The 27,092-nt window shown below is 51.2% G+C and overlaps 1 protein-coding gene across 4 annotated transcripts in view; it reads right to left on the reverse strand.

Moving 5' to 3' along the window:
* The window catches only part of LGR6 (leucine rich repeat containing G protein-coupled receptor 6), a 203,903-nt gene that overhangs the window by 169,072 nt on the left and 7,739 nt on the right, over positions 1–27,092 (reverse strand). The window contains exon 1 of one of the 4 annotated variants that reach the window (XM_048826917.2): positions 20,471–20,597. The exons of 2 other annotated variants lie outside the window; for them this stretch is intronic. In XM_048826917.2, the coding sequence (XP_048682874.1) occupies positions 20,471–20,592 (122 nt within the window). In that variant the 5' untranslated portion in view covers positions 20,593–20,597. Of the gene's footprint in view, positions 1–13,011; positions 13,084–20,470; positions 20,598–27,092 lie in introns of those variants that run through there. One more of the 4 variants, XM_075121913.1, reaches the window with a different exon arrangement.

Genomic DNA, 27,092 nt, shown 5'->3' on the forward strand with positions numbered 1-27,092 from the left:
ACAGGGTTATGCTGAAAGGTGCTAATGGCTCTCAAATCCAAAGACAATCCCAGATCTCGTTAAAGCCAGTGGGTGCTAAGCACCTTCTTTTAGGCTCAATGGAAGGAGCTATTAAGCCCCTTAATGTAGTAAAGACAGCTGCAGACTTTGAGAGCAACTGCCCAAAGCAATAGGCCACATGGCATGGCAGAGCTAAGCTGTACGGACTGAGGGGTTTCCAATGCAGACACTAGAAGCCTGTGCGCAGGCTGAGTGTGACGGAGCAGAAAGCCTGAAGGAGGTGGGAGAGAGACTCTGAGCCCGCATATGGTCAACTTTTGATCCGGATGGAAACAGCCCTGCAAGGCCCTGAGGTTTGGTCATCCACCCGGGCCAAAGGGGAAGCAATAATAAATACTGGGTTCCTGTGATTCACCTTCTGGGTTTTGAGCCTTTAGGGGTCACATTTTCCAGCTTTCCTCCATGACCTCGAAGGCTGGAAATTGACTTTATTTTGAAAGGAAAGCTGAGATCCTCCTGTACCCAGCTGACTCCAGCAGCCGGGGCTTTCCGAAAAGCACCAAAGATCACGTGAGTTGGCAACGCTGCCGTGGCTGAGTTGCCTGATGATTTTCAGCCCCAGGATGCATCACTTGTCTCCTGCTAACGTGAGGAACGTTTGTCTGTTTCCTAGGTCACTGCCCTGGTGCATTTAATTCTTTTGGAAGACATCCCCATCCGAAGTGTGGGTCACAGAGGACTGCTGACACTGCTCAGAAGCCTGGTGGCTACACAAACTGGAAAGCAGGGCCCTGCCATACCTGCAGTCGGAGTGACCTTTCCGTCCAGCTCATCTAACCAGTGTACACTCAAATGCTGTTCGCCGGGTGCAGTGGGGTGGAGCAGTGTCCCTGCTATTTCCACAAGGGATGCTTTCAGCTGAGTAATGTACCAGAGATCAGTGGTGCGCACTGGGTTGGTGGCCAGACAGCCTGTCCTACCCGCTGTTTCCGATTCAACACCATGACACTGAAGGGGCTCAAGGGAACTTTCCATTGCCATCCACCTGACACCACGGGTGAAAATCTGAGCGGTCTGGGATTGCCTGTGCTTGAAGGACTAATCAGCTAGGCAGGAAGGCAGTGCTGAGAGCAAAGGTCTGGAAACCTGGAGCTCGGTTTTTAAAGGCGCAGCACCCTCAACTGGAGCTTTGCTTTTCAAAACTCCCAGGGGGCTGAGCTCTTCCAAAAATCTGCCCCCTGGATTCTATCCTCCGCTCACTGTGTGACATTCGGCACGGCTCTCCCCGACCCTGCGGCCAGCACTGGGGCCGGAACCACTGTGGCTAGTGGGTGCTAAGCACCCCCTGTTTTTCTTCCGTAGGTGCTTGAGCCCCGGAGTACCCACAGAGTCAGTGCCTATGCTACCAGCCCTACAGAGAAAGAAACACGCTCCCCTCTGCACTGCCCAGCTCCTCCAGAGAGCATGCCTTTCAGGCTGGCAGGCTTTGCACACCAGCTGTTTGTCTATAGAGCTTCTGACTCTCATCTACAACAGCAAGTGCTGTGGTTTCCTTCCAAAGCACCAGCCCTCCTGTCGGTGCAGATAGGTCTTTGTGATGCAGTTTGCAGGTACAATTTAAGGACTCGGCTACAAAGGTGTTTCCTCCTAGCCTGCCAGACAACCTTTCTTTAAAATATGCATATGCAAATTTCCTTTCCTTTAAAAATATCACTACCTTCCCTTCCATGCGCCGTAAATCCCCAGACAGCAAGGGCAGAGCAGGGCTCCAAGAACACATCTGTCACACAAGGAGAGAATCCTTCACAGCCTGTCTAGAGTTGCTAAGAGAGAGCCTCCAGATATCTCTGCCTCCTGCATGCCCCATCCAGTGCCAGCTCCTCTACCAAGCTGGCAATGCAGCCCCCGCCATCCCACAGCCTGGCTCCCTGCCCCATACCATGGCCTGGTTCCGCTACACAGCCCCTGCCATCCCGTTTCTGGTTCCCCCCCAATGAGCCCGGGTGCGTGCACATCGAGCCTGAAGGAAGGTCCCCCAGTCATGGCTCCCATGCCAAACCTGCAATGCCACCTGCACAGTGCCAACTCACAGCTCCTTTTCTCCAGCCTATGGGGCTGCCCCCCAACCTCCAGCTGACCAACTCCAACCTATGCTGCAGTCCATCACTCCCTAAATGCCAGCTCCCTGTGGTATGGCCCACATGCCTCCTAGTCCCACCCACATTTGCGTACTGGGGTGCCCTCAGCAGGGGTACCCTAGGGCAGCACGTTTGAGCTATTGTTTCAGGCTATCTGCAGACTCAGGCAGGACGTTGCTGCCTGGTTTGCACCCTAGTCACACTCCAAGGATCATCATCCCTGGGGAACATGTGCTCACCAGCTGGTGCCTTTTGTGCTGTGACTCAGTGAGTCCTGTTATCCTTATGTTCAGCCTAAGACTCTCCTGCCCACATCAGCACCCCAAATTTCTCCCTGATGCCCTAGAGCTCTCCCCACAACTCTCCCATGTCCTCACCCTACACAACTCCTTGGATGCTAACCTTAAAGAATCTTCAGGTGATGCACCTAAATCACCTCTACCCCACAGTGTAGCTGCCTCTACACTGCTCCTCAGGTGCTCACCCTAAGTTGCCCCCGCCCAGATGCTGACCCCAAAAACAACCATCAAAAATTGAGATGTTTTTCTGATTTTGATGAAAGCGGCATTTTTAGCCCTTATTTTGGGGTCTGATTTTCAGAGGATTCAGCTCCCATTTAGGCACGTAAATAAGGGCTGATTTTCAAAAGTTCGCATCACCCAGTAGCTCCCGTTGTGACCCCCACTGGCCAGATTTTTTTCAAAAAAGCTCAGCACCCAATGTGCTGAATCTTGAAAACATGACCCTGGCTTAGATGCCTCAACGGGAGCAGAATCTGGCCCAAAGTCTGGATTGGGGGTGGGGTTGGGGGTGGTCAGGCCAGAGAGGCTGGTTACAAAGGCGAAAGCTTTGATCTATGTATTATTTTGGTTAGCAGCAATGGCAGGAAAAGGAAAGACAGGGAAAGCACATGGGATCGTTAGTGGGTGCTGCTGAATCTGTTCTGTAACATTTCCTCAGTGGAGGGCCAGGGGCTTTGTAATGGAATCGTTTCACTTGCAAGGCACTGTGACCCTAAGAGCCCCTCAGTGCCAGCTGGCAGAGGGGCCACTGTTCTGTAACTCCTCTCAGGCCTCACACACTCACTACACCTAACACACTGCTGTCATGATATTTATCTGTAAAAAGCATCGTGTGACGTATCAAATGAAATCTGGTGACATGGGTCTTTAATATCATGGTGCGATGTATGTAACACGCAGCATGTAAAGAGTTATGTACGCTAATAGATGTTTCGGAGGCAGAGTCGATAAAGGAGTTTGCCCTAGAGAAAGGGACTTTGATTTGCCAGTTTGCCAGCGTCTCTAATGTCAAGTGAGCACGGGGATGTCAGAGACAATGGGCACTTCTTTGGAATCTGAGATAAACATGCAATGAGGAAATAGCATGGTGCCAGCACTTCATAGGACACCCAGCAGTCTGAACGCCGGAGGGGTCGGCCTGATTCTTGAGACAAAGACGACGCACTTTGGGGAATAGACGGAGAAGCAAAAGAGCATCTTGTTATCCATCACTGGGGGACCAAAGTGGTCAGTGCTCTCTGTATCTATGAATGGTGGATCCCTAACCAGATGGGTCAGGGACACTGAGAAGTAGCTATAGGTGAGAAAACTGCTTTAGACAAAGCTGAGAGCCTGCTGTGGTTGGATGTAAATGATTCGAAGAGTGTTTTATTTGCAACCCTTTTCCGTCTCTTCTCTCTGCGTGGTTTCACTTCAAGCTCTTTTCTTTTTTAATGAATTTATAATTAACCCAGACTAAGTTTATCTCTGTGCTATTATATCACAGTGAGGTGTGTGCAGCCTTGGCGGGGGTGTGCTCTGTCTCTTTGGACACCGCGGACTTGGTATTTCTGTTGGTAGCCAGTGACAGGGGCTGGATGGCCACTTAGGACTGGCAGAGCCCTAAGGAGTTTGTTTTGCTGGCTAGCAGCCTGTCATGGCTGGGAGTTTCCACACAGACCAGCACCAATAAACCCTTCTTTTGCTAAGGCAGAAGAACAGGATGGCTTAGGGTTCTGGATGCCCTGAGAAAGCACCACAATCACTCTCAGCTAAAACACATGACGGGCAGGATAAGCTGGAAAACCATATATTCGAAGTCTAGCCTTGAAATGACCCAAAAAGAGACCATCTCCCGCCACAGGAAGGGAATTCCATGAGCAGGGAATGTTGGATAAAAGCAGACTAGGTAACAAGTAAGAGATACACTGGGAGAAAACTCCCCAGGTCCCAGAGGCAAATCAGTCTGATGTGAGAAGGAAGCAATGGTGTACACCGGAAGTGAGCCTCTGCCAGGGGAGATCTCAAGGAACGCAGAGCATCGGAACGTGCTCTTTTTAAAGGTGACTTGCAAAGGGGAAAGGGGCTGGTGTCGGATTTTCTCTCTTTTCGTCGTATAAAAAAGGATTTTCTTTTTGTTGAAAGACGCAGTATGTGGTTACATTTTAGAATATAGGGTACGTTAAATTCTGCTTGAGGCGTTACTGAGGGGCCAGAGCATGGTGGTGAGGGCTCTCATCCTTTCATTGACGTGGCAGGGCCGCCGGATCTTTAGCCAGGAGATCTTTCCTCCAAAACTGTTCATCAAGCATTTGAGTAAATAAGTGTTAACCAAAACCAAAATCAAAGGACTTCCAAACAGTCAGCAAAAGCATGTCTCCCCTTCTGGCTGAATGAGGTCTCTAATGGGACAAGGCCCAGTTTGCATACAATGTCACACATGGACCACTCTGACCCTCACTCCCCCACCCTGCATTTCCTTTGCAGGTCACATTTCCCACCAAGATTCTCAGCACCAGAAACAGAAAATCTCTTGCCCCCGTGGAACTGGGCAGGGGCCTTCCAGAGAAAGGACAGGGTAGATGCAGGCACTGGGGAATCTGGGAGGAAAGGCAGAATAAATGTATCCATTCACACTGCTTGAGTGAATCAGGATCTTGTTGAGATACAATCCCAGTGCTTAATCAGGGACTGGTTAACGCCTGCAATGCCCATGGAATTCAGCATTCATTAATGGCCAGTGATTATACCCTGGCAGCAGGTGTTATTGCAGTAGTGCCTGCGGCTCCCAACCGAGACCAGGGCCCCCTGGTGCAAGGCGCTGTACATACACAGACTGAGAGCTGACAGGGTGCATAGACAAGAGACGTGGGGGGCAGGAGAAAAAAAAGGTTACTACCTCATTTTGCAGCTAGGGAACTGAGACCCAGAGATATTCAAGGCCAGCTTTCCATGTGCCCAGCACCCACTATTGTGGCTGGATTTTCAGTCAAGCTCAGAGCACTGGGTACACATTGAGCTCCTTTGAAGTGTCACAAAGAACGATGCTTAGCCCTTGAATGCTAATCATACCATCAGCAGATCTCAAAGCACTTTTCCAAGAAGGTATGGGGAAACTGAGGCCCAGGGTGGGGCAGTGACCAGCCCAATATCACCTCGCTGGCCAGTGGCAGGAATACAGTTCAGTGCTCTACCAACTAGGGAGCACTGCCTCTGGCCTCATGTGACTTATTTAATGTCACACAGGAAGCGTTTGGCAGAGGAAGGACCTGAATCCAGATCTTTTGGGTCCCCGTACAGTGCTTTAACTACCTTCCTCCTCGCTGGAAGAGCATGCAGCAAAAGCTACAATTAAGGTTTTGACTCAGGTGCCCTTAGAGCATCTTCACTCCCAACTTTCTCAGGCTGGCTCCTTTTGAGCTGAATACTCTCCTGCTTGGTCTCAGGCTGAAGATCAGATTTTCCGGGAAGCCCGGATCACAGTCACTCGAGGCATTTCTCGGTAAGGGGAGCGGGGAACCAAACAGCTTGGGAGATTTGGGATAGGCTCAGAAGTGACCCCGTGGGTAGGAGGTCAGCCCAACTTCCGTCTCAGTGATAACTGCAGAGGGATTGCAGGGAAGTTATTCATTAACCTGCCTGCAATTAAGGGCACTGGATGGAAACAGGTGATCCTAGTTAGGGGTCTTAAAGACCCAATCATGGCTGCTGGTAAAGCTTCCCAGTATGGGTAGAAAGTGACTCTCAGCAGGTCAGAGAGGGATGGGGAAATCCTAGGAGATGCGGGGCCCTGTGCAGATCCTAGCGAAGAGGAGCAGCTCGCAGACAAGCTGCTGCAGCGGCTGATCTAATGCAGGGATGCAGCCAGGAGGCTGCACAGAGGGCAGTGAAAGTAGCTCTGTGAGGAAAGTGAAAGTGAAAGTAGCCCTTGAGGAATTCCACCATGATTTCAACAATTTCCATCCCACCACCAACCTCAGCCTGGTCCAGTCCACACAAGAGATCCACTTCCTAGACACTACAGTGCTAATAAACAATGGCCACATAAACACCACCCTATACCGGAAACCTACTGACCGCTATTCCTACCTGCATGCCTCCAGCTTTCACCCTGACCACACCACACGATCCATCGTCTACAGCCAAGCTCTGCGATACAACCGCATTTGCTCCAACCCCTCAGACAGAGACAAACACCTACAAGATCTCTGTCAAGCTTTCTTACAACTACAATACCCACCTGCAGAAGTAAAGAAACAGATTGATAGAGCCAGAAGAGTTCCCAGAAGTTACCTACTACAGGACAGGCCTAACAAAGAAAATAACAGAACGCCACTAGCGGTCACCTTCAGCCCCCAACTAAAACCCCTCCAACGCATTATTAAGGATCTACAACCTATCCTAAAGGATGACCCAACACTCTCACAAGTCTTGGGAGACAGGCCAGTCCTTGCCTACAGACAGCCCCGCAACCTGAAGCAAATACTCACCAACAACCACATACCACACAACAGAACCACTAACCCAGGAACTTATCCTTGCAACAAAGCCCGTTGCCAATTGTGCCCACATATCTATTCAGGGGACACCATCACAGGGCCTAATAACATCAGCCACACTATCAGAGGCTCGTTCACCTGCACATCCACCAATGTGATATATGCCATCATGTGCCAGCAATGCCCCTCTGCCATGTACATTGGTCAAACTGGACAGTCTCTACGTAAAAGAATAAATGGACACAAATCAGATGTCAAGAATTATAACATTCATAAACCAGTCGGAGAACACTTCAATCTCTCTGGTCACGCAATCACAGACATGAAGGTCGCTATCTTAAAACAAAAAAACTTCAAATCCAGACTCCAGCGAGAAACTGCTGAATTGGAATTCATTTGCAAATTGGATACTATTAATTTAGGCTTAAATAGAGACTGGGAGTGGCTAAGTCATTATGCAAGGTAGCCTGCTTCCTCTTGTTTTTTCCTAACCCCCCCCCCCCCATATGTTCTGGTTTAACTTGGATTTAAACTTGGAGAGTGGTCAGTTTAGATGAGCTATTACCAGCAGGAGAGTGAGTTTGTGTGTGTATGGGGGTGGGGGGGATGTGAGAAAACCTGGATCTATGCAGGAAATAGCCCGACTTGACTATGTAAAGAGTTGTCACTTTGGATGGGCTAGCACCAGCAGGAGAGTGAATTTGTGTGGGGGGGTGGAGGGTGAGAAAACCTGGATTTGTGCTGGAAATGGCCCACCTGTTGATCACTTTAGATAAGCTATTACCAGCAGGACAGTGGGGTGGGAGGAGGTATTGTTTCATATTCTCTGTGTGTATATAAAGTCTGCTGCAGTTTCCACGGTAAACATCTGATGAAGTGAGCTGTAGCTCACGAAAGCTCATGCTCAAATAAATTGGTTAGTCTCTAAGGTGCCACAAGTACTCCTTTTCTTTCTGTGAGGACAGAATTTGAGAAGAGCTGTGATGGATTTTGGGCCAAAGGCTAGGAGGTGCTGAGGGCTTCCTGGGAGATGTAGCGCACCCTCATTTCCAGCTGCAATCAGGGGCTGAACACCTCACTGAATCGGAGCCTTGCAGAACCCTGGCTGCCATCTCCAGGCTGTTGTTCCAGGGTTCCTTCGCATGCTGGGGTGGCAGGGATGCTCCTGCTGGTTTCAGAGGATGCCAGCTGGAGTCCACGTGCCTGGGTGGCAAGGCTGAGCTCTGGGCTGTGAGAAGTGCTGGCCTGGCTGGGTCTCTCAGGCAGCTGGCTTGGCAGGGAGGCTGTGCTCTGAGCTGGGGGGAATGTGGGACGCAGGGAAGGGAGAATGGGAGTTGGATCCATGAAGAGGAAGGGGCTGCCCTGCGGGCTAGGACAGCCTCACCTGGAGGCCAGACTGACACATGCGCTGGTCGTTTCTGTGAACCCGTTTGGGAAAGCCGGCGCTGTACTATGTTAACTGTCATCCTAGCATGGGCTAGAGCAGCTGGCTGCTCCTCTTGTTCCAGCTGCTTCTACTGGTGAAGTGTCTGGAGGCCTGTGAAACCAGGCAGAACCAAGGAGGGGGGCGTCAGCATTCAACTGCCTCCCCTAGGGCTCACTGCTAGCTCAGAGCATTAAAAGAAGCAGCAGAAGCTGCCTGGGGACCTGCCCCCCACCATGGGGAGAGGATTGCCTGACGGGAGCCCACTGGGAGGAACTCGTGTGCACTGGGGAGGAGAGAGAGGCATTGAATGGACAGGAATGCAGAACAACTGGGATGGACGTCGGTTGTGATTTCCAGAGGAGAAAATGCACCAAACCATACCTCCCCCGTTTTCCGAAGGTACCTGCACCCTCCACGCTTGAGCAGATTGTTACAGACAGATGGTCGCTCCCTCCCCTCCGATGCACACGGACTGCCTTTGTTGCATAATCTGCACTGGACCTATGCATGGAACAGAGCCCGGTGTTCCAGGGGTGGACTGAGGGCCGCCCTGTGGGGAAGGGCTTGGGGAGGAGAATTTGGCTCTTACTCTATTTACCAAAGCTGTCCTGTTTCCTCTGCTGGTAACCACCACCTCACAACCGACCTCCTCCCACTCCCGTATCACTGGGGCCACCAGGGTGTGGGCAATGGCACTCAAAGGGTTAAGGCGGATATTCCCAACCTCCAGGCTACCTACCAAGCAAGGACCAAGTGTGCCAGGGAGCTCCGAGGTCTGCCTTTGTCCCTGTGAATGACGCTAGGCCACTCGCCCCCATGCTGTGCCAGGCTAGCCCATGACGCTAACGGTTTCTGGCAGCTTTGCTGCATTGGGTGGAAAATCTCCCCGGCTCCCCATTCAGCTGCCAGCTATCACTGGACAGCATGCCAGTCTGGATCACCTCGGGTTTGTGCTGGATGGGGGACTAATGGCACTGGGATGGAATTCCTCTTTCCAGTGAGTGCACATTGTTAATAGATGACCGTGTTCTGTCCTGGGCACGATGCCCTTCAGAGATGGGGAAGAAAGCAATCCGGGGGCCCTGGCTCTGCCCCGCAGCCACCTGTCACTACCCAACCCCTGCTACCTTCTTTCTTCACGGGCTGTCTTTATTGGCTCCCAATCAATCATTTTACAGAGCAATTGAGACTGTTGCTCCGATCGAGTCTCACCTGGGCTCGTCCTGGCTTCTGTCTGAAAACACTCGAGTGCTTGGAAAATCATTGGGCCTCACGCAGAGCTCCCTGACGCTGGGCTCATGCCTGTGCTACTCAGTGGAGTTACTCCTGATTTACAACAGGGTGTGCAAAAGGGGAATCAGGACCAGTGGGGCTACTCCTGATTTACCCTGGTGTAACCCAAAAGACCAACAGGCCCACTCTATTCAGCGCCAATTCTTCCACTGGCTCCTATAATATTTTCCACGCTCTCTTCCTTCATGCTTTTATATTATCAGTAACATTTGCATGCAAACAAAATCTTGGTGACTCAATAAAAATACATCAGTCCGTTCTTTGTTACCTCAAGCCACCTGGCTGTGTCTTACCTAATAGTTGCTATGGCAGAATTGGGATGTCACCGGAGATGTTTCTACCTGGAAAGTATCTTGGTGCTATGAATATTAGGGTTGAAAGAGACCTCAGAGGTCATCTGGTCCAATTCCCTGCTCAAAGCAGGACCAATCCCCAACTAAATCATCCCAGGCAGGGCTTTGTCAAGCCAGGCCTTAAAAACCTCTAAGGAAGGAGATTCCACCACCTCCCTAGGGAACCCATTCCAGTGCTTCCCCACCCTCCTCCTGAAATAGTTTTTCCTACTATCCAACCTAGACCACCCCCACTGCAACTTGAGACCATTGCTTCTTGTTCTGTCAAGATGGATGTGATCCACAGTAACCAGATTAGGCATCATGGACAGAGGCTGCTGCTTTTGCTGCTTGGAAAAAAGACAGTGAAACCCCACAGACTGAAAGAACCTCTTCCCTTGCAAATATCTCTGGGGTCACTAAACTGAAGACAACGTGGGCCCGAGAAACAGCCTTGTTCCGAAACAGAACAGCCCGCACATTCCTGGAGGAGACACCAGCAGCTTCAGATCTGAAAAAGCCATCGGAATGCGAGGGCTGCATGCATCAGTAACAATGAATTGTTCTATTGTGCCTGGTAATGGGGGAGGTTCATTAATTGCAGGGTATTTTCAAGCTAGGGGGTTTATTCTGGCAGTGGGTGAACTTTAAGGGGGGCGGCAGAGGTTCTCCAGTGCCCTCCCAAATCTGGAAGTTATGCAAACCTTTTCTCCTGAATTACAGGCCAAATCCTGAGGGCCTAACACAGGTTTGTTTATTCAGTCCTGACAGAAGCCAGTGGGAGAATGACCCAGTGGCTGGGGGTCGGAGTCTGCCCCCCTTGCTCACGTTAAAGAGGGCTGCCCCTTTAGCTTCAGTGGAGTAAGGTGGGGGCAGAGCCAGGGTCTCTTGGGCCCAGCACGAGGCAAAGACCCACGTGAAAGCCCGTGAGAAAGACTAACGAAGGCATCAGTGCCCAGGCAGCAGGGTCACACTGATACGTCGGCTGCGGCCTGTTCAGTACCAGCTCCCACGCGCCCCACTGAACACAGAGCAGACACAGATCTCTGCTGCCAAGAGCTTTGCTCCAGGTCCCGAGAGGGGCAACGCAGAGCTGCACCTCCCCACGAGCAGCTGGGGAAGGGACCGTGACTTGGGCAGCCCATTCTGCCCTGCAGGGGAGCAGTGATGTGCCCTGCCCATATATTGGTGCACATGGCTCAGTCCCGCGGCCAGCTCAGCTCCGCACAGGCACAGGGGAAGGTCTGACCGTCTGAGCTGGGGCTGCAGGGCTCCCTAGTCATCCTCCCTGCCTGCCCCGCACCATCAATTTAGGGGCACGAGAGACGCCCGCCCCAAATCCCAAACGCTAAGTGGATGGGGCCTGCAGGTGCTCGGGGATGGGGGAGGCTCCTTGGGACCCTCACAGCTGATCCTGCTCCAGAGTCTAGCAGCTCCTACTGCTCTCTCCGCTCACACCTCATGGGAGGGGAGGGGGCGGATGCTGCTCCAGGTGGGGACACAGATGGGTCAGAGCCCCCCATAGCCAGTCCTGCCCACACAAGCCACAGCCTCAGGGCCTGTCAAGCCTGCTGCCGTTCCTCCCTCCCCGCTCTCTGCCTGACGCCACCCAGCTCCCACTTCCTCAGGAAAACGGGCCATGGAGGATGGGACACGTTTGAGAATCAGGCAACCCTTCTGATGACTAGCTCTGTGCCCACAGTGCCCAGAGCATCGCCTCTCCCACTCGGAGAAGCTGCAGCAACACAAGGAACAAATAGAGTCCCAAGGTGCCACTAGGTGAGATCCCCAATACCGTCAGGGTCTGGCCTAGCCAGAAACCCCAGTGCCTGGCTCAGATGGCAGAGAACCATACTAGGGATGCAGGAGAGTCACCGATTCAGGGCCAGAAGGAACCATTGTGATCCTCCAGTCTGACCTTCTGCATGGCACAAGCCCTGGAACCTCCCCAAGGTAACTCCCAGATCTTTTAGAAAAAAAACCCTTCTTGATTTGCAAATTGCCAGCAATGAAGAATCCACCACAATCCTCACTCAGTTGTTCCAGGGGTTAATGACTCTCACTATTAATAATGTACACCTTATTGCTAGTCTCTATTTGTCTAGCTTCAACTTCCAGCCATTGGGTCATGTTAGACCTTCCTCTGTTAGACTGAAGAGTCCATTATTAACTATTTGGGGGTTGGGGGGGAGGGGTTGGAGCCAAGGACAAGAAAAACACTTTTATTCAAACAAAACTATTAAATAACCTATACACAAAAGTTCAGTCTCTTCCCCTGAAAGAAATGAGGACCCAAGAGTCAGGTCCCCAGATTAACACTGCTGCTCCTATTTACTGTCTTAGAGCAGCCCATTGTAAGTAACCCTGTTTCCAAAGTGGGGGAGTGATCCTATGGCCCAGCCTGCGTCCAGAGCTCTCCCTGGAAGAGAGCGGGACAGTGAGCCGGAAACAGCTGGCACTTCACTCCATTGAGCAGCAGCTAAAAAGATCCTGATGCCAGTAGCAAGGTGTAAAGGAGTCCCGTATTTCCCGCATCTTTGCCCTGGGGTAAGTACAGACTGTGATCGAGTCACCCTTTAGCCTTCTCTTAGTGAAGCTAAACAGGTGGAGCTCCTCAATAAGGCACTGCAAGAATCTGGCTAGAGGCTGATGGGCCAGGGGGAGGCACAGAAAGGATTGTGGGGTGCGCTGAGTCTGCTGAGAACTCCCTGCACTCTCTCCCCAGAAGCAGCCCGGCTCAGACCAGCCTCAGGCCGGGGCTTGGAAACCCCCGGTGTTCCGTTGGCCAAGAGACAGCACGCCGGGGGAGATAAAATGCTGGATTCACACCGTCCCTGGTGCGAGAAGATCTCTTGGGTCGTCCATCCCAGCTGTCTGAGCTCAGCAGGAAGGACTCTCTGCTATTCGATGCATCCCTATATCTTATCTCACCTCAGCCACAGCTGCCTCGCTTGGTAAACAGCTCCCTTCTCTGCCAGAGCTGACAGCCAGTCGGCTCTGCACTCCCAGAAGACCCAATTCCCAGCCGCCTTGGGCTCTGACCTGTTGCAGGGGGGTTTATCTGGAGGACGCTCTCGGCTCCATTCCTTCGGCGAGCAGCACCCGGGCCAGGCCTCTCTCAGAGCTCCAGAATGCAGAAGCTTTGCCAAGCCCTACGCTCCTCTGGGGAGGGGTTGTTCGAAGGCCTGGTCGCTGGCTCGCCCTCGGGGGAGAGAGATGTGCCCCGCCCAGCTTCACGGTCATCTCTTTCTCCTCTCTCAGTGCTGCTATCGCCCCAGCATCCCTCGGCCAGTACCGGGGGCTCTGCTGGGTTCTCTGTCTGTGAGCACTTCTAGCCAAGGGCGTCTCTGTGCAAGGCCAATACTGCTGAGAAGCAAGGGAAAAACTGACGCCCCGCCACCGGTACATTGCTCACGCTACATGTGGGTGCAAGCACTGGTCAGTGTGTGTGTGTCCCCCTCTGCACCGGATTGGCAGCGGCTATGAACCTGTCCCCAGCACAGCTAGAGAGCCCGACTCCAGCTCACGCCTTTCGTTCTGGAGGTTCCCCAGTTCAATCCGTGGTGTTGGCCAACATGGCGGCCGACACACAGGCATCTCGTGGGGAGATGTGGGGGAGGGCCAGGTACCAGAGCTGCCATGGGTCTCCCCAGTACACATGCTGACCTCGCATTGACACTAGTGGGAGCCTATCGAGAGCAGAACAGCCCCCTCCACCCCCGGCTGCTATTGTAACCTCCGGAGGACAGGAGTGTGCAAAGCACTCAGCATTGGCCTAAACCTGAGCCCGCTGGAGTCAGGAAGAGTTTTGCCATCGACAGGAGCTAGGGTTGCCAACTTTCTAATGGTACAAAACTGGACACCTGCCCTGCCCCTGCCCTGAGGCCCCGCCCCCAGTCACTCCATTCCCCTCTCCCTCCATCTCTTGCTCTCCCCCACCCTCACCTACTTTCACCAGGCTGGGCTGGGGGTTGGGGTGCAGGAGGGGGCTGAGGGCTCCTGCTGGGGGTGTGGGCTCTGGGGTGGAGTTGGGGATGAGGGGTTTGGGGTACAGGAGGGGCTCCGGGCTGGGGCCGAGGGGTTCGGAGTGTGGAAGGGGGTGTGGGCTCCGCCGGGGTCATGGGCTCTGGGGCTGAGAATGAGGGGTTTGGGGTGCAGGAGGGGGTTGGGGGTGCAGGGTCCCAGTAGCACTTACCAAGACTCGAGCACTGCCCCAGGGTCATTTTAACACCACTGAAATGTGGCCATCTCTGGGGTGAAACACGGCAGCTGCTTAATAGCTCACAGCAACATCACATGGTTGTTTAGGACAGGAAGCTTCACCAAGCTTCACCTTGCTTGCCAAGGTGAACAAATTTGGCACAACACACTTGCTGCTCCCACCTCCCACTCTCCCCTTGTTCGGCCCTTCTTTATGAAGCCCAGATCCACATTCTGCCCTGCTTGCCTGTGATAGCCCCACTGAGCAGTTCTGGGGCCTGACCCAAAGCTCACAAAAGTCATTGAAAAGACTCGTGCAGATTTCACTGGGCTGTGGATTGGGCCCCCCAAGCTGGATGCACGAAACTTGGCGAAATGAGAGAGAGGCTTAAATCCCAACCATCCCAAGAAGGACGGGCCGAACTGGGAGCTGGGTGAAACCTGATGCTTCACACTGCCTGCAATGTCTGATTAAATCCACCCGGTGCTGTGCGAACTGCTGGGGCACCGTGTGTGGGGCCTGTTTTCACTTAAGTCCCCCAGCGCTAATGAGATCTGAAGGCAGAACAGGGCCAGGGAAATGAAGAGCGACTGAGTGGCAAAGGCTTTGTAGTGCCATATGCCCTGTTGATCCTCTGTCGAGCAAACCAAAGCTAATTAGCATCTTCCCTGGCGCGCAGGGCACCGGGCGGCTGGGGCCGGGGAAGGAATGTGTTCGGAGACGTGACTCAGCATGACAGACTCGGGGTTCTGGATCCAACCCAGTCAGCAAAGCACTGACACATGGAAAGGAGGTGTCCACAGATCCCATTCGCCACCACCGCGCACTGGGAGCTGATGTTCAGTTCCACCATGTCTCCGAAGTCCTTTCCCGAGTCACTGTCTCTTGAACTTCACATTGGGGTGGCTCCCCCCTCACAGTGATATCCTGCTCCGGCTACAGATTGCATGGCAGTGCACAGTCCAGATCCCCAGTGGGATTTAGGCACCTAGCTCCCATGGGTTTCTCTTTGAGGATCTGGGCCCAGGGGCTTGTAGACAGAGGGAAACTGATGAGCAGAGCTATTCAGCAGTGGTCACTTTTATTCTGGAATGGTGTCCACGCGGGGGAGTTATTCCGGAATAGCTATGCTGGTCAATTTCCCCTGTGTAGACAAGGCCTTAGCGGTTGCTTGAATTTCCCCAAGTGGGTTTCATATTCCAGGACCTTTTGGTATGTACATTCATCCCCAATCTCATATTATAGAGCGATAAGAAGAATTTCTGCATGTACCTAGCACCTTTCATCCAAGGATCGAAGTCAAAATTACAGCCCCAAACATTCCAATATAGTACAGCCCCATGATTCCCGGGCTGCTCAAGCGTCCCGACATCAAAGGGAATGTGGACTTCCCCTCCAGTCCAACTGCACTGCCCAGCCATGCTTCAGACACAGCCAGGACGCCACAAAGCTGGTGGCGGCAGGTCGGCCAGAGGGATAGGAACCGGCTCCAAGGCAGTATCTACCCAGCCATGAAACACCTGCGGCTGGCTCGTGTTAGCTGGCTCTGGCTTGGGCTGCAGGACTGTAACCCTGTGGCGGAGATTTGGGGCTTGGGCTGGCGCCCAGGCTCTGGGAACCTGCATGGAGGGAGGGTCCCAGGGCCCGGGTTTCAGCCCAAGCCCAAACATCTACATGGCAATTTTGCTGCCTGAGCCCCGCAAGCCTGCTGGCCTGAGCCAGCAGCGGGTGTCCCATTGCTGTGTAGACATACCCCACAGCCAGGGCAAAAAGAGCCAGTGTGAATCCTTGCCCTCCCGAACCTGGCCACTTTCCAGTCTCTTTCTGGCATGTTAAAGTTATGCAGGGATGCTCCCAGCTTTGTCTATGGACAATGAAAAGCGAGGAGTAGGGAGCACTGCTGAAAGAACAGACAGGCAAGTGCGGGGAGACCCTCTGCAACCTGTTGCAACCGCGTCAGAACCCACGATCCACAGGTGGGGCTGCGAAACTTCGCACTGATGTTCAGACCCTGCCTGGCTAAGCGCCAGGTTGATGCCTGAAGAGTTGAAATAAGATCTGAGACCTCCTAGCTTGTTTCACAAGAGTCAGGGTTTGACCACCCCCTCTGCTGCCCTGGCCAAGCTCCAGTCTAACTATAGTCCATGGGTCCTTTCAGCAGTATAAAGGGTCCCCATTCACTTTCCTCACTGAAGCGGAGAGACATTGCTTTTCTATAAAGCTTCTGGCTTCCAGCCCCAAAGTGGCTGCATTTCCCTGGAGGGTGTAATGACTTCCTCTGGCCTGTAAGGGTCTGTAAGGGGAAGCAGTATAAGGCTGTTACCTCTCTTCTTCTTAGCAGGTATATATTACCCCCAAATTGTTGTTAAGACAGTTTCGAAAAAGACGTTTTAAATTAAGGAGCCCAGATCTAGGGATGAAAAGCACTATATGAGAGTTCATAGCTCACTTACAGCACGTTTCAGCAGCAGCAGATCTCAAAGCGCTTCACAAAGGAGGGCAGTATCATTATCTGTATTTTACAGGTGGGGAAGCTGAGGCACAGAGAGGGATGCTCTGTGGGAAGGAGGCTATAGAAAGAGAAACACCTATGAATGGCAATAGCACGTTAGCCTAACCCGTGTGCAGAGAATTACTGGGATGGATTTTACTCCATCTGATATCATTCTCTATAGCTCGTGTTGTGGCATGTTCTCATCCCCCCATCAATAAATCAAGACCTCCAGCTTTCATGTTTTTGTCACTAATAAACCCTGAATTGTTTGAGACATGAAAGAGGAACAATGCACTCGCCCAGCAGTCGCTGGGAGACACATCCTCCCGCAGGACCGGGCATGCAAAGACATGTACGGAACTGGGAATAGCTCCGCCAGCTTCACAATTAGAGCTGGTTGAAAACCAGAATGTGCATCCAGCGGAAAATGCCCAGATTTTGAACCGTTCCATCCCAAATCGGGGCATACATTCGCGATCTCGGAATTGTTTGTGGTTTGAGATCAGCTGATGAAAAATACTGCATAGGCGCTGTTCACTGTTATAGAGCACTTTTCATCCATAGAGCTCATGCGTGCTCCAAAAATATTTCTTAAGGCCTTATGGAAACATAAGAACAGAGGATGGGAAGGGAATTCCTGGGTCCCTGAGTTCAGTCCCCGCTATCACAGGCAACCTCATCATATCATCCCATTCATAAGCTTATCAAGCTCCACCTTAAGACCAGTTCGCTGGTTTGCCCCCACTACACCTACTCGGAGTCTGTTCCCAAACCTGCCTCCTCTGATGGTTAGAAACCTTCTAATTTCCAGCCTAAATCTGCTCATGGCCAGTTTATCCCCATTTGTTCTTAACAGACTTATTGACTTTAAGATCAGAACAGAAGGGACCATCGTGATCATCTAGTCTGACCTCCTGCACGTCACAGGCCACAGAACCTCCCCCACCCGCTCCTCTAATAGGTCCCAAACCCCTCGCTGAGTTACTGACGTCCTTTAAAGACTTCAAGTTACAGAGAATCCACCACTGACTAGTTTAAAGCAGCAAGTGACCCAGGCCCTACGCTGCAGAGGAAGACAAAAAAACCCAAACACCTGGGGCTCTGCCAATCTGACCCAGGGGAAAAATCCCTCCTCACCCCGAATCTGGTGATCAGCTAGACCCTCAGCATGTGGGCAAGACCCACCAGCCAGACACCTGGGAAAGAATCCTCTGGAGTAACTCAGAGCCTTTCCCATCTGGTGGCCCATCTCCAGCCGTTGGAGAAACTTGCTATTAGCTGTCGTGGATGTGCCAGATGCCACCGTAGGCCGTCTCATCACACCGTCCCCTCCATAAACTTATCAAGAACAGTCTTGAAACATTGCCCTTTAGCCTGCCCAGTTCTCCTCCCTCCCTGATGTTTCATTTCACATTGTATATTAGGTTCAGTTTTGACAGCCCCGATTCATTCCCCTTGTGTATGCAGCCCAGCGTGGCCTGTCACTTCATCTCAGCTGAGCACGGTGTTGCAAAGTGAACCCCTATTAAACACTAGCTCTGAATAGTGGGAGCTCTTAGCAGACTTTCCCCACTGCGCACATCGACCTCTTCCTCCCCAGGAGATATTTCCTTTCTTGTTCTCTCCCTTTGCAGCGGGCACAGCCCTGACCAGGCGGTGCTGCGCCCGGGGCTCACCTTCCCTTTGAAGGAAGGGAATGTTGTCAGTTAGCTGCCGTGGGGGGGACATTCTTTGCTGGAAACTATTCGGTCTCCCTGGGGTCTCTTTGTAGTGGGACCCGCGGCTGCTCTTATGGAGAGACGGCACGTTCCAGGAGCGGCTCCTAACCTTACAGGTGTGTCTGACTCACTCCTCTCCCGGCGGGGTGGGGGTGGGGGCCTGCTTTTCATTTCAAAATCCCTCTGCTCTTCGAGGAGAGTTTAGGCAGCTACAGGAAGGATTCTGAACAAGGAGAAAGGGGGGAAGAACAGGGGGAGACTTGGAAACACTCCTCAGGAAACCTGCTTCTCTGGGCAAGGAGCCCAAAGAGAGCTGGCTCTGTAAGGGCCCGGCCCGCACTTGGAAAATGACTGACAGACCCGGGTCCCTGCTCTGCTCAGTGGGTTTGGCCCCCAGGACTGGCAGGGCCTTTGCAGACCAGGCTCTGGCGCCTAGCTGGAATTCAGCGTCAAGCCTCCCGGCCTGGTGTTTACCAGCGATGGGCGCTGGTACCTGCTGCACCAGCTCAGGTGGACCTGCAGAGGGGAGCCCACGGTGTCCTGAAGCCACGTCCTAAGGACATACAAACCACACGCATGCAGACGCTGCCTGGGGGAGACAGGCCCCGAACCCTGCTCCTTCGTCTCTCCTGCTTGAGCCAACAGAGGACCGCGTTGGTGGGAGCAGGTCCTGTGTCCCTTCGTTGTCCGGCCACCAGAGGGACAACTCACTGGCCTGCTCCCCACTCCTGACCCATCTCCTGTCCAAACCAAAACCTCAGCCAGCTTCTCTGACATCTCCTCATGAGCGTCCAGCCCTCAGCCTAAGCTCATCCTGGCCAAAACAGAGCTCTTCATCTTTCCCCTCTCCCTCCTTTCTAAGTCACCCCGGACAACGGCACCTGGGCATGGTCTTTGACTCGGTCCCCTTGCTAGATCCTCGCACCCAGGCCACGTGGAAATCCTCCCGCCTTTCCTCTCTGCCCAGCCAGCTCCGATCACCTCACACCTCGACGCCTGCGCCCTCCCCTTCTCCAGCACAATCCCTCCACAAGGCACTTGCATCCATTCGAAATGCCATACCAGAGCTCACCGCCCTGGTTGGGTGCTTTGGCCACATCACCACATCACCACTTGTTGTGTATCCCTCCGCCAGCCCCTCACCCCGTCCCCCTTCCCTGCCACATCAAACACCACCTGTTCGTCTTCACTTTTAAAGCTCATCCCAGCCCATGACTGGTTCTCTCATAGCTGCTGGAGAGATGCCCACTCCTGCCGCCACTCTGACAATGGTGCCAACCCCCAGCGCCCACTGGGAAAACTGTCCAAGAAGCACCTTCGTGCTCTTTCCCCTGGTGCCCTGCGGGGGGGGGGGAGCGCCCCATAAACCTCCACCAGGCACCTCCTGCCTCTTCACACTCTCCTTTGCTGGGATGCAGACAAAGCTCTCGACAATGGGGCGGCAGCTGCTGTGCCCAGATCGCTGCTCAGAGAGGCCCCACTGTCCCGGGTGCCTGCCCCGGTCTGTGTGTTGTAATTGCTCACTGGCCGTTGTCTTGTACCTCCACTGTGAGCTCTCAATGGCAGGAACTGCCTCTTTGCTGCATGTGCTGCATTTGACTCTGTGGCCGCAATCCTGCTAATAAGGGCAATGGGTGGGGCCCAGTCAAGCTCCCCATTGGCCCTGGGTGCCGAGAGAGAGAGAGAGAGAGAGAGAGAGAGAGAGAGAGAGAGAGAGAGAGAGAGAGAGAGAGAGAGAGAGAGGAGGCTCCCGCCATCCTATTCCTCCCAGGAAGGGTTGAGGTAGCAGGTGGGGGGATGGTTTTGCTCCAGCCTCAGCTGTTGAGTGTCTCCCGCTCCCTGACTCAGGCAGGTGCAGCAGGGGAGATGCATGCATGGGCCGCCCTCTGGCACCCTGGCTTCTGCCAAAATCAAAGAGCTTTTCAAAGCAAACCCTAAACTCCTTTAATTGCCAGGTAGAGCCCCTCCCGTGAAGATCTAAGGGCTTTGAGCTCAGGGTTTTCATTGCCCTGGGCAGATTTATGAGCTGCTTCTGCAAGGAGGAAAGGGAAGGAGGGAGGGAGAGGGAAGCTGCCATGCACTGCTTACCCTGGGAGGAGGGACCAGGACAGGCTGGCGGGCAGGAGAGAGGAGCCAGGGCTGCTGGGAAGGTGGAAATCCAAACCCACCACGCACCATGCTGTTGAGAGCAAGCGGCCCTTGGGGAGCATCCCAGCTGCAGCTGTACGTTCTCCGCTCAGATCTGACCCCTGGTCCATCAGTGCGAGCTTCAAAGCCTCCGAGCCCAGATCGACTGCTTCCCCCACAGGCTCAGAGCCCGAGCTCCCGCCTGAGCCACAAGCCCCACAAACTCACATCTTGGACGCTCGCTGCTGCAGGCTGTGTCACCATATGCCAGGATGGATGCGAATGCATGTGGGATATAATTTTTTTAAAGAAAAAAGCACAAATAATCCAATTGCCCCTATGACCATACTGAGGGGCTAGTACTAAGCAGAACTGTGCAAAATAACCAGTTTTTTGGTTTGGTGGCTGAACTGAAAAATGAAAAAAAAAAAAGTTTTGGGTCGATCCAAAGCAAAAAAATTCCATGTTTTGGGTGCACTGAAACATCAAAAAAACCTTCATTTGAGTCGACCAAAATGTTTCAATTGACACAAAACAAAATGTTTCATTCTGAGGTTTCTTAATTTGCTTTTAACTAAAATCGAGAACGTATTGTCTTCCCGAAACACAAGTCAGAAATAAAATTCTTGTTTCTCCAGCCGAAACAAATGGCCAAAATCCACCCAAACTCGCGAATGGTTTCAGTCAGCCCAAACCTTCATTTTTCTGTGAAAAAAGGTTTCACGTGAAACATTTCTCCCCGCACTGGTACCATGCTCATTTTAGAGAAACCGAGGTGCAGAGCTTGCTCTGCTCAGAGTCACATCCATGAGTCAGTTGCAGAACCCAGATCTCTCAACTGCTTCACCTTTGCTCTAATCACTATACCACGCTGTCTTCCAGACTACACTGCATTTTCTCTACACTGGCCCACTTGCTGTCAGGGAGGGAGGCCAGTCCTCGCCCACAGACAACCCGCCAACCTGAAGCATATTCTCACCAGCAACGACACACCGCACCATAGTAACTCTAACTCAGGAACAAATCCATGCAACAAACCTCGATGCCAACTCTGCCCACATATCTATACCAGTGACACCATCACAGGACCTAACCAGATCAGCCACACCATCACCGGTTCATTCACCTGCACATCCACCAATGTAATCTACGCCATCATGTGCCAGCAACGCCCCTCTGCTATGTACATCAGCCAGACTGGACAGTCCCAACGTAAAAGGATAAATGGACACAAATCAGATATTAGGAATGGCAATATACGAAAACCTGTAGGAGAACACTTCAACCTCCCTGGACACACAATAGCAGATTTAAAGGCAGCCATCCTGCTGCAAAAAAACTTCAGGACCAGACTTCAAAGAGAAACTGCTGAACTGCAGTTCATTTGCAAATTTGACACCATCAGCTCAGGATAAACAAAGACTGTGAATGGCTCGCCAACTACAAAAGCCATTTCTCCTCCCTTGGTGTTCATGCCTCAACTGCTAAAAGAGGGCCTCATCCTCCCTGATTGCACTAACCTCGTTACCCCTAGCCTGATTCTTGCTTGCATATTTATACCTGCCTCTGGAAATTTTCACTACATGCATCTGATAAAGTGGGTATTCACCCACGAAAGCGCATGCTCCAGTAGGTCTGTTAGTCTATAAGGTGCCACAGGACTCCTTGCCGCTTTTACATATTTATTGGTAGTGGTCAACAATGTAACCAAACTGTCCCTGTCTATGCTGTATTCTGTTAATTCAGAGATCAAAAGGACATCTTAACATTTAAATGAACTGTAAACATAGGATATCGCTGTATTCATCTGTCTTTGAAATGTATAGCAAATGATCTGCAAATGGTGGAAGAACAGATAATTGCCTTATGTTCATCAGTGGAGATAATTACCGGCGATGCTTAGGAAATGGGTCCACTTCAAAGTCCCCATGAGGCCTATTGCTCGCCAAAGGACTCCGAGCTGTCAAAGAAGGCCTGAAACCGTACGAAAAATTGCTTGGGTCCTGATCCTGTGATCTCAGATCTGCCTGAGGCTTCATGCAGGGGAAGCCGAAGCCATAAGGACTGTGATCCCAGCTCTGACTGGATTGCCCTGAAATATAAACATTGGACTATAACCAATGGACTATTTCTGAAAGAACTCTTGGCATCTACAAAGCTCACCATCTCTGCTATGAATCTGAAGCTCAAGATTGTACTTATGTCTGTATGTACACTGATCTTTTAACCATACTCTGTCTCTCTCTTTTCTTTTTTAATAAATTTTAGTCTAGTTAATAAGAATTGGCTGTAAGCGTGTATTTGGGTAAGATCTGGAATATTCATTAACCCGGGAGGCAATGTGGCTGATCCTTTGGGATTTGTAGAACATTTTTTATACAATGAATAATATTTTCAGTAATCCTCATCATATTTGATTTGGGTGTCTCGATGGAGGCCTGAGGCTGGGTTATTTTAAGGCAGTGGTTCTCAAACTTTTGTACTGGTGACCCCTTTCACATAGCAAGCCTCTGAGTGTGACCCTCCTCCCCTTATAAATTAAAAACACTTTTTTATATATTTAACACCATTATAAATACTGGAGGCAAAGCGGGGCTTGGGGTGGAAGCTGACAGCTTGCGCCCCCTCCCCCAATGTAATAACCTCGCAATCCTCTGAGGGGTCCCGACCCTCAGTTTGAGAACCCCTGCTTTAAGGGAACTGTGTTGTTGACTTCTGGATAACCAGTAAGGTATTATAGAAGCTGTTTTATGCTGTCTTGGTAAATCTAAGTATTGGAATATCCACCAGTTTGGGGGATTGTCTGCCCCATTCTTTGCAGTTCACTCTAATTGAGTGACCTCAGTTGGCTCCCCTTAGGACTCCAGTCATACAGAGTAGCATCCAAACCATGCTAGGTGTTGTATTTATGGAAGATAAGGTCCCTGCCCCAAACAGCTTCCACTCCAGGATAAATGAGAGCTACAACATCTGCGGGAGTGGTAGGATAAGCACACAACAGGGAAGGAAATAAGTGTAGATGGTTGGAGAATGGGACTTTTATCCCACATTTCAAAATCTTCTTTTATTCCAAATTGGGACCAAATACAAAATCTCTCAATTTACAGCGGAACAATTCTGAAATATTTTGTTTCGGAAATATCAAAACAAAAATTGAAATGTTTTATTTCAATTATGTTGAAACATAAAATAATAATCTCTAATATTAAATATAAAATATGTGTCAGTATAATATATTACGATTAATTAAAAGTTTAGGAAAGGGTGTTTTTTTTTAAAGTGAAAATGAAATGAAATCAGAATGTCAGAATGGAACAGAATGAAACAAGAAAACCAGAACAAAATACTCCTTTTGGAGTCAAACTTTTTTTTAAAAAATCCATTAAAAAAATTCATTGAAATTGACATGTTCTTGCAAAACATTTCAATTTTGACGGAGTTGCATTTTCTGAGGGAAAACTTCTGTCCATTTTTTTCGACCACTTCTAGAAATTAGCTCACCCAACAGCTGAATTGTTAAGTTTATGTCTTGCTACAAAAGTCAATTCAGAATTCAATTCAAGCATTTTCTTTGAAGAATTGGTGATAGTCCGTGTTTCATGGAGACTGATCTCTTGATTGTGCAACTCCTTGGCAAATTCAGCATCTTCCCATCATGCCCCCTGCTAATTCTCCTGCATCCTGCCTGATCCATTCAGGGATATCACAAGAAGAGCTGGGCAACATTTTTCTGACGGCACTTTTCTTCGCTGGCTTTGCAGATCCAGATAATCTAAAACACGGTGCGAATTCATGTCAAATTCGCCAAATTGTTTCAGTTGAAACAAAACAGTGTGAAAAAGTCAAAACATTTCAATGTTTGGACTCAAAATGACTTTGTTTCAAATTTCACATGCATTTTATGTAGTTAGTTAAAAAGGAAAAACCCCTCAGAAATGAAATGCTAACTTTTGGATTGAACTACATTGTTCATTTGACCTCAATCAACTTTTTAAAAACTTTTTCATTTCCCTGAAGAATTCAATTTCTTTCTCTCCCTCCCCCCGCCCCCAATTTTTCAGTTCAGCCACCCAGTTGCCAAATTGGTTATCCTCATCCCCTACCTGCAGCAACTCATGACTGTGATTGCGGGGGATGGGACGGTGGGACTTCCCCAATTCTTTGGCAGCCAATCAGCACCTCCCAGAGTCTTGAGAGCCGCCCTAGACCAAACGCTTAGCTAAATGCCAAGCTGCCAGGAGCTAAGAATCCTGGCTACTGTATGGCTGATGAGGGAATCACTTGAGTCCTAGTTGATAAATAAGGCCATTTAGAAGCACATGCCCAGCAGCTGTGGTTTTGGGGTTATTTTTTGGTTCCTCTTACAAGCCCACTTCCCAGACAAAGGCAGATCATTAAGAACAAAAACAAATCTATTGGCTTTGGGGTAGGGGAGACAGAATGAGAAACGACAATGTATTTCGGGTTGGTTTTGGTCTAGGCTCTTCAGGGAGTCAAAACAGCTGAAGTTCATTATCTGTTTATTACCAGTCATTGCCTTTGAAGGCGGGTCTCCCCCCGCAGCCTGCCGCGCTGCAGGGCTGGGAATAGCAGGCCCAGTTCAGTTTGATTCAAGCTGCTTTGACCCACCGGGGCGCAGATTTCTGCAGCTGCCGAGATCCCCCTGGCATTTCCCAATGCTGCCGAGGTCCTTGGGCACCACAGATGGGCAAAGAGCATCTTCCCACGGAACTGCGCTCCACAGAGCAGCACAAGGCAAGAGGGCCCGGATCCTCAAAGCTCTTTTGGTGCCTAAGATGCAAGACTCAGACACAAGGCCCACGTTGTTCCTCTGTGCGCCCAGACAACCTGCCCTTCCCTGTCATAGTATCATAGAATATCAGGGTTGGAAGGGACCTCAGGAGATCATCTAGTCCAATCTACTGCTCAAAGGGGGACCAATCCCCAATTTTTGCCCCAGATCCCTAAATGGCCCCCTCAAGGATTGACCTCACAACCGTGGGTTTAGCAGGCCAATGCTCAAACCACTGAGCTATCCCTCCCCCCAAAGGCACAGAGGCTTCTGATCTCCTAGGGTCACTCCTTGGTGATGACAGTTGTTGCTCAGAGGTGTCCAGAGGGCATGGTCTGGAGGGTGTCTGTTTTCATGGCCAGTCCAGCCAATCGAGGCGGGGAGACTGATGGGTCATTACAGCCACTCTGATGCCTGGTCTGCAGAGGGCAGGCAGTGGCCGCAGCATATTTGAGTGCTGATTACAGCAGAACAGATTCTAGACAAACCTGCTGGCGACTGTTCGTTCAAACACACCGGGGAATGCCAGCTCGAGCACGCTCCTTCCCCTTGCCTCTGTCCTAACGTCGGAGCCCACAAGCTGCACCAAAGCTCAAATGCATCCATTTCTAATGCTGAATCCTGCTGTCATGCTTGTATATTGCACTGTGACGATGAGTAAACGCACATTGTCCAATCAGGGCACAGCGTCAAGGATGCCTGACCTCCGAAACTAACCAGCACAGCACAAGTTAGGAAGAGCCACAGTGATCTGCAGGCCAGCTGGGTAAATTTATGAATCCATTTCCAATGAAGAATGCTGCGATCTGTCCGTTAACGCGAGAAGAGGTGCTGTCCATGCAAAAACTTACAAGAGGTAAATGATTTGCTCAGCTCTAGTCATTTATCCTAGAACATAAGAACAAAGCAACAAATCTGCCCAGTCTAGTCTGCTATCTAAGTCTCCTGATTTAAGCGGGTGTAGAAGCAGGTCTCATGTGGGGTGCCAAGAATCAAACACCAATTTGGTGACTGAATCAGAAACAGAATCCAGCTGTCCTGACTCCCAGGCTGCTGTTACAAGAGGCCTTCCCTTTAAACTCATGCAGTAGGAAGCTGAATGTGAATGCGTCCTTCCTAGCAGCAGGCAATAGGACCCCCTGGGACTGCGCCACAAGCAACCCACATCAGACTCACTTTAATCAATACTGTCTGCAAGACGGCGAGGCTCTTTGGATAATACAGATAACTGATGCGGCATTTCTACCCACTCAAAGGTGGGGATTTCTTATTACCCACCCCCAGCACAGATGGGGAGCCAAAAGCACAGAGCCACTGGGGGACTAAGCTAAGGGGACACAGCCGACAGTGGCAGAATCTGCACTAGATCCCAGCTCCCTGTCTAGTGGCCTACCCACTAGATCCCACTGCTTATCTTGTAAACTGCCCATTACATCAGAGATCTGGTGTTGGCTCAAGGCCCTGGGTTTAAGCTACATGACTCCCATCGAGGTCCCTGCATTTGTGTGCATGCTTGGGTGTGATGCACGGAAAATGCTTTTCTTCTGCGTCAGGTTTCACTCCTTTCTTGTCCCAGAGGCCCTATTCTGGGGCTGCGTATGAGTTACTCCCACTGGAGTCAAGGGGACTTACTCATATCCTGCGGGAGGAGAATCCAGGCCCCAGCACTCAAAAACCATTCCTTTTAATTCCTTTTATAGCAGCCACACCTCACCTTGCAGCCAGGCTCCCAGCGCAGGTCTCGTTTCCATAGGGAAGGCTGCAGAGTGAGAGACTTACGGATTTCTGGCA

The sequence above is a fragment of the Caretta caretta genome, chromosome 21 (assembly GCF_965140235.1).
Source record: "Caretta caretta isolate rCarCar2 chromosome 21, rCarCar1.hap1, whole genome shotgun sequence".
Taxonomy (NCBI): Eukaryota; Metazoa; Chordata; order Testudines; family Cheloniidae; genus Caretta; species Caretta caretta.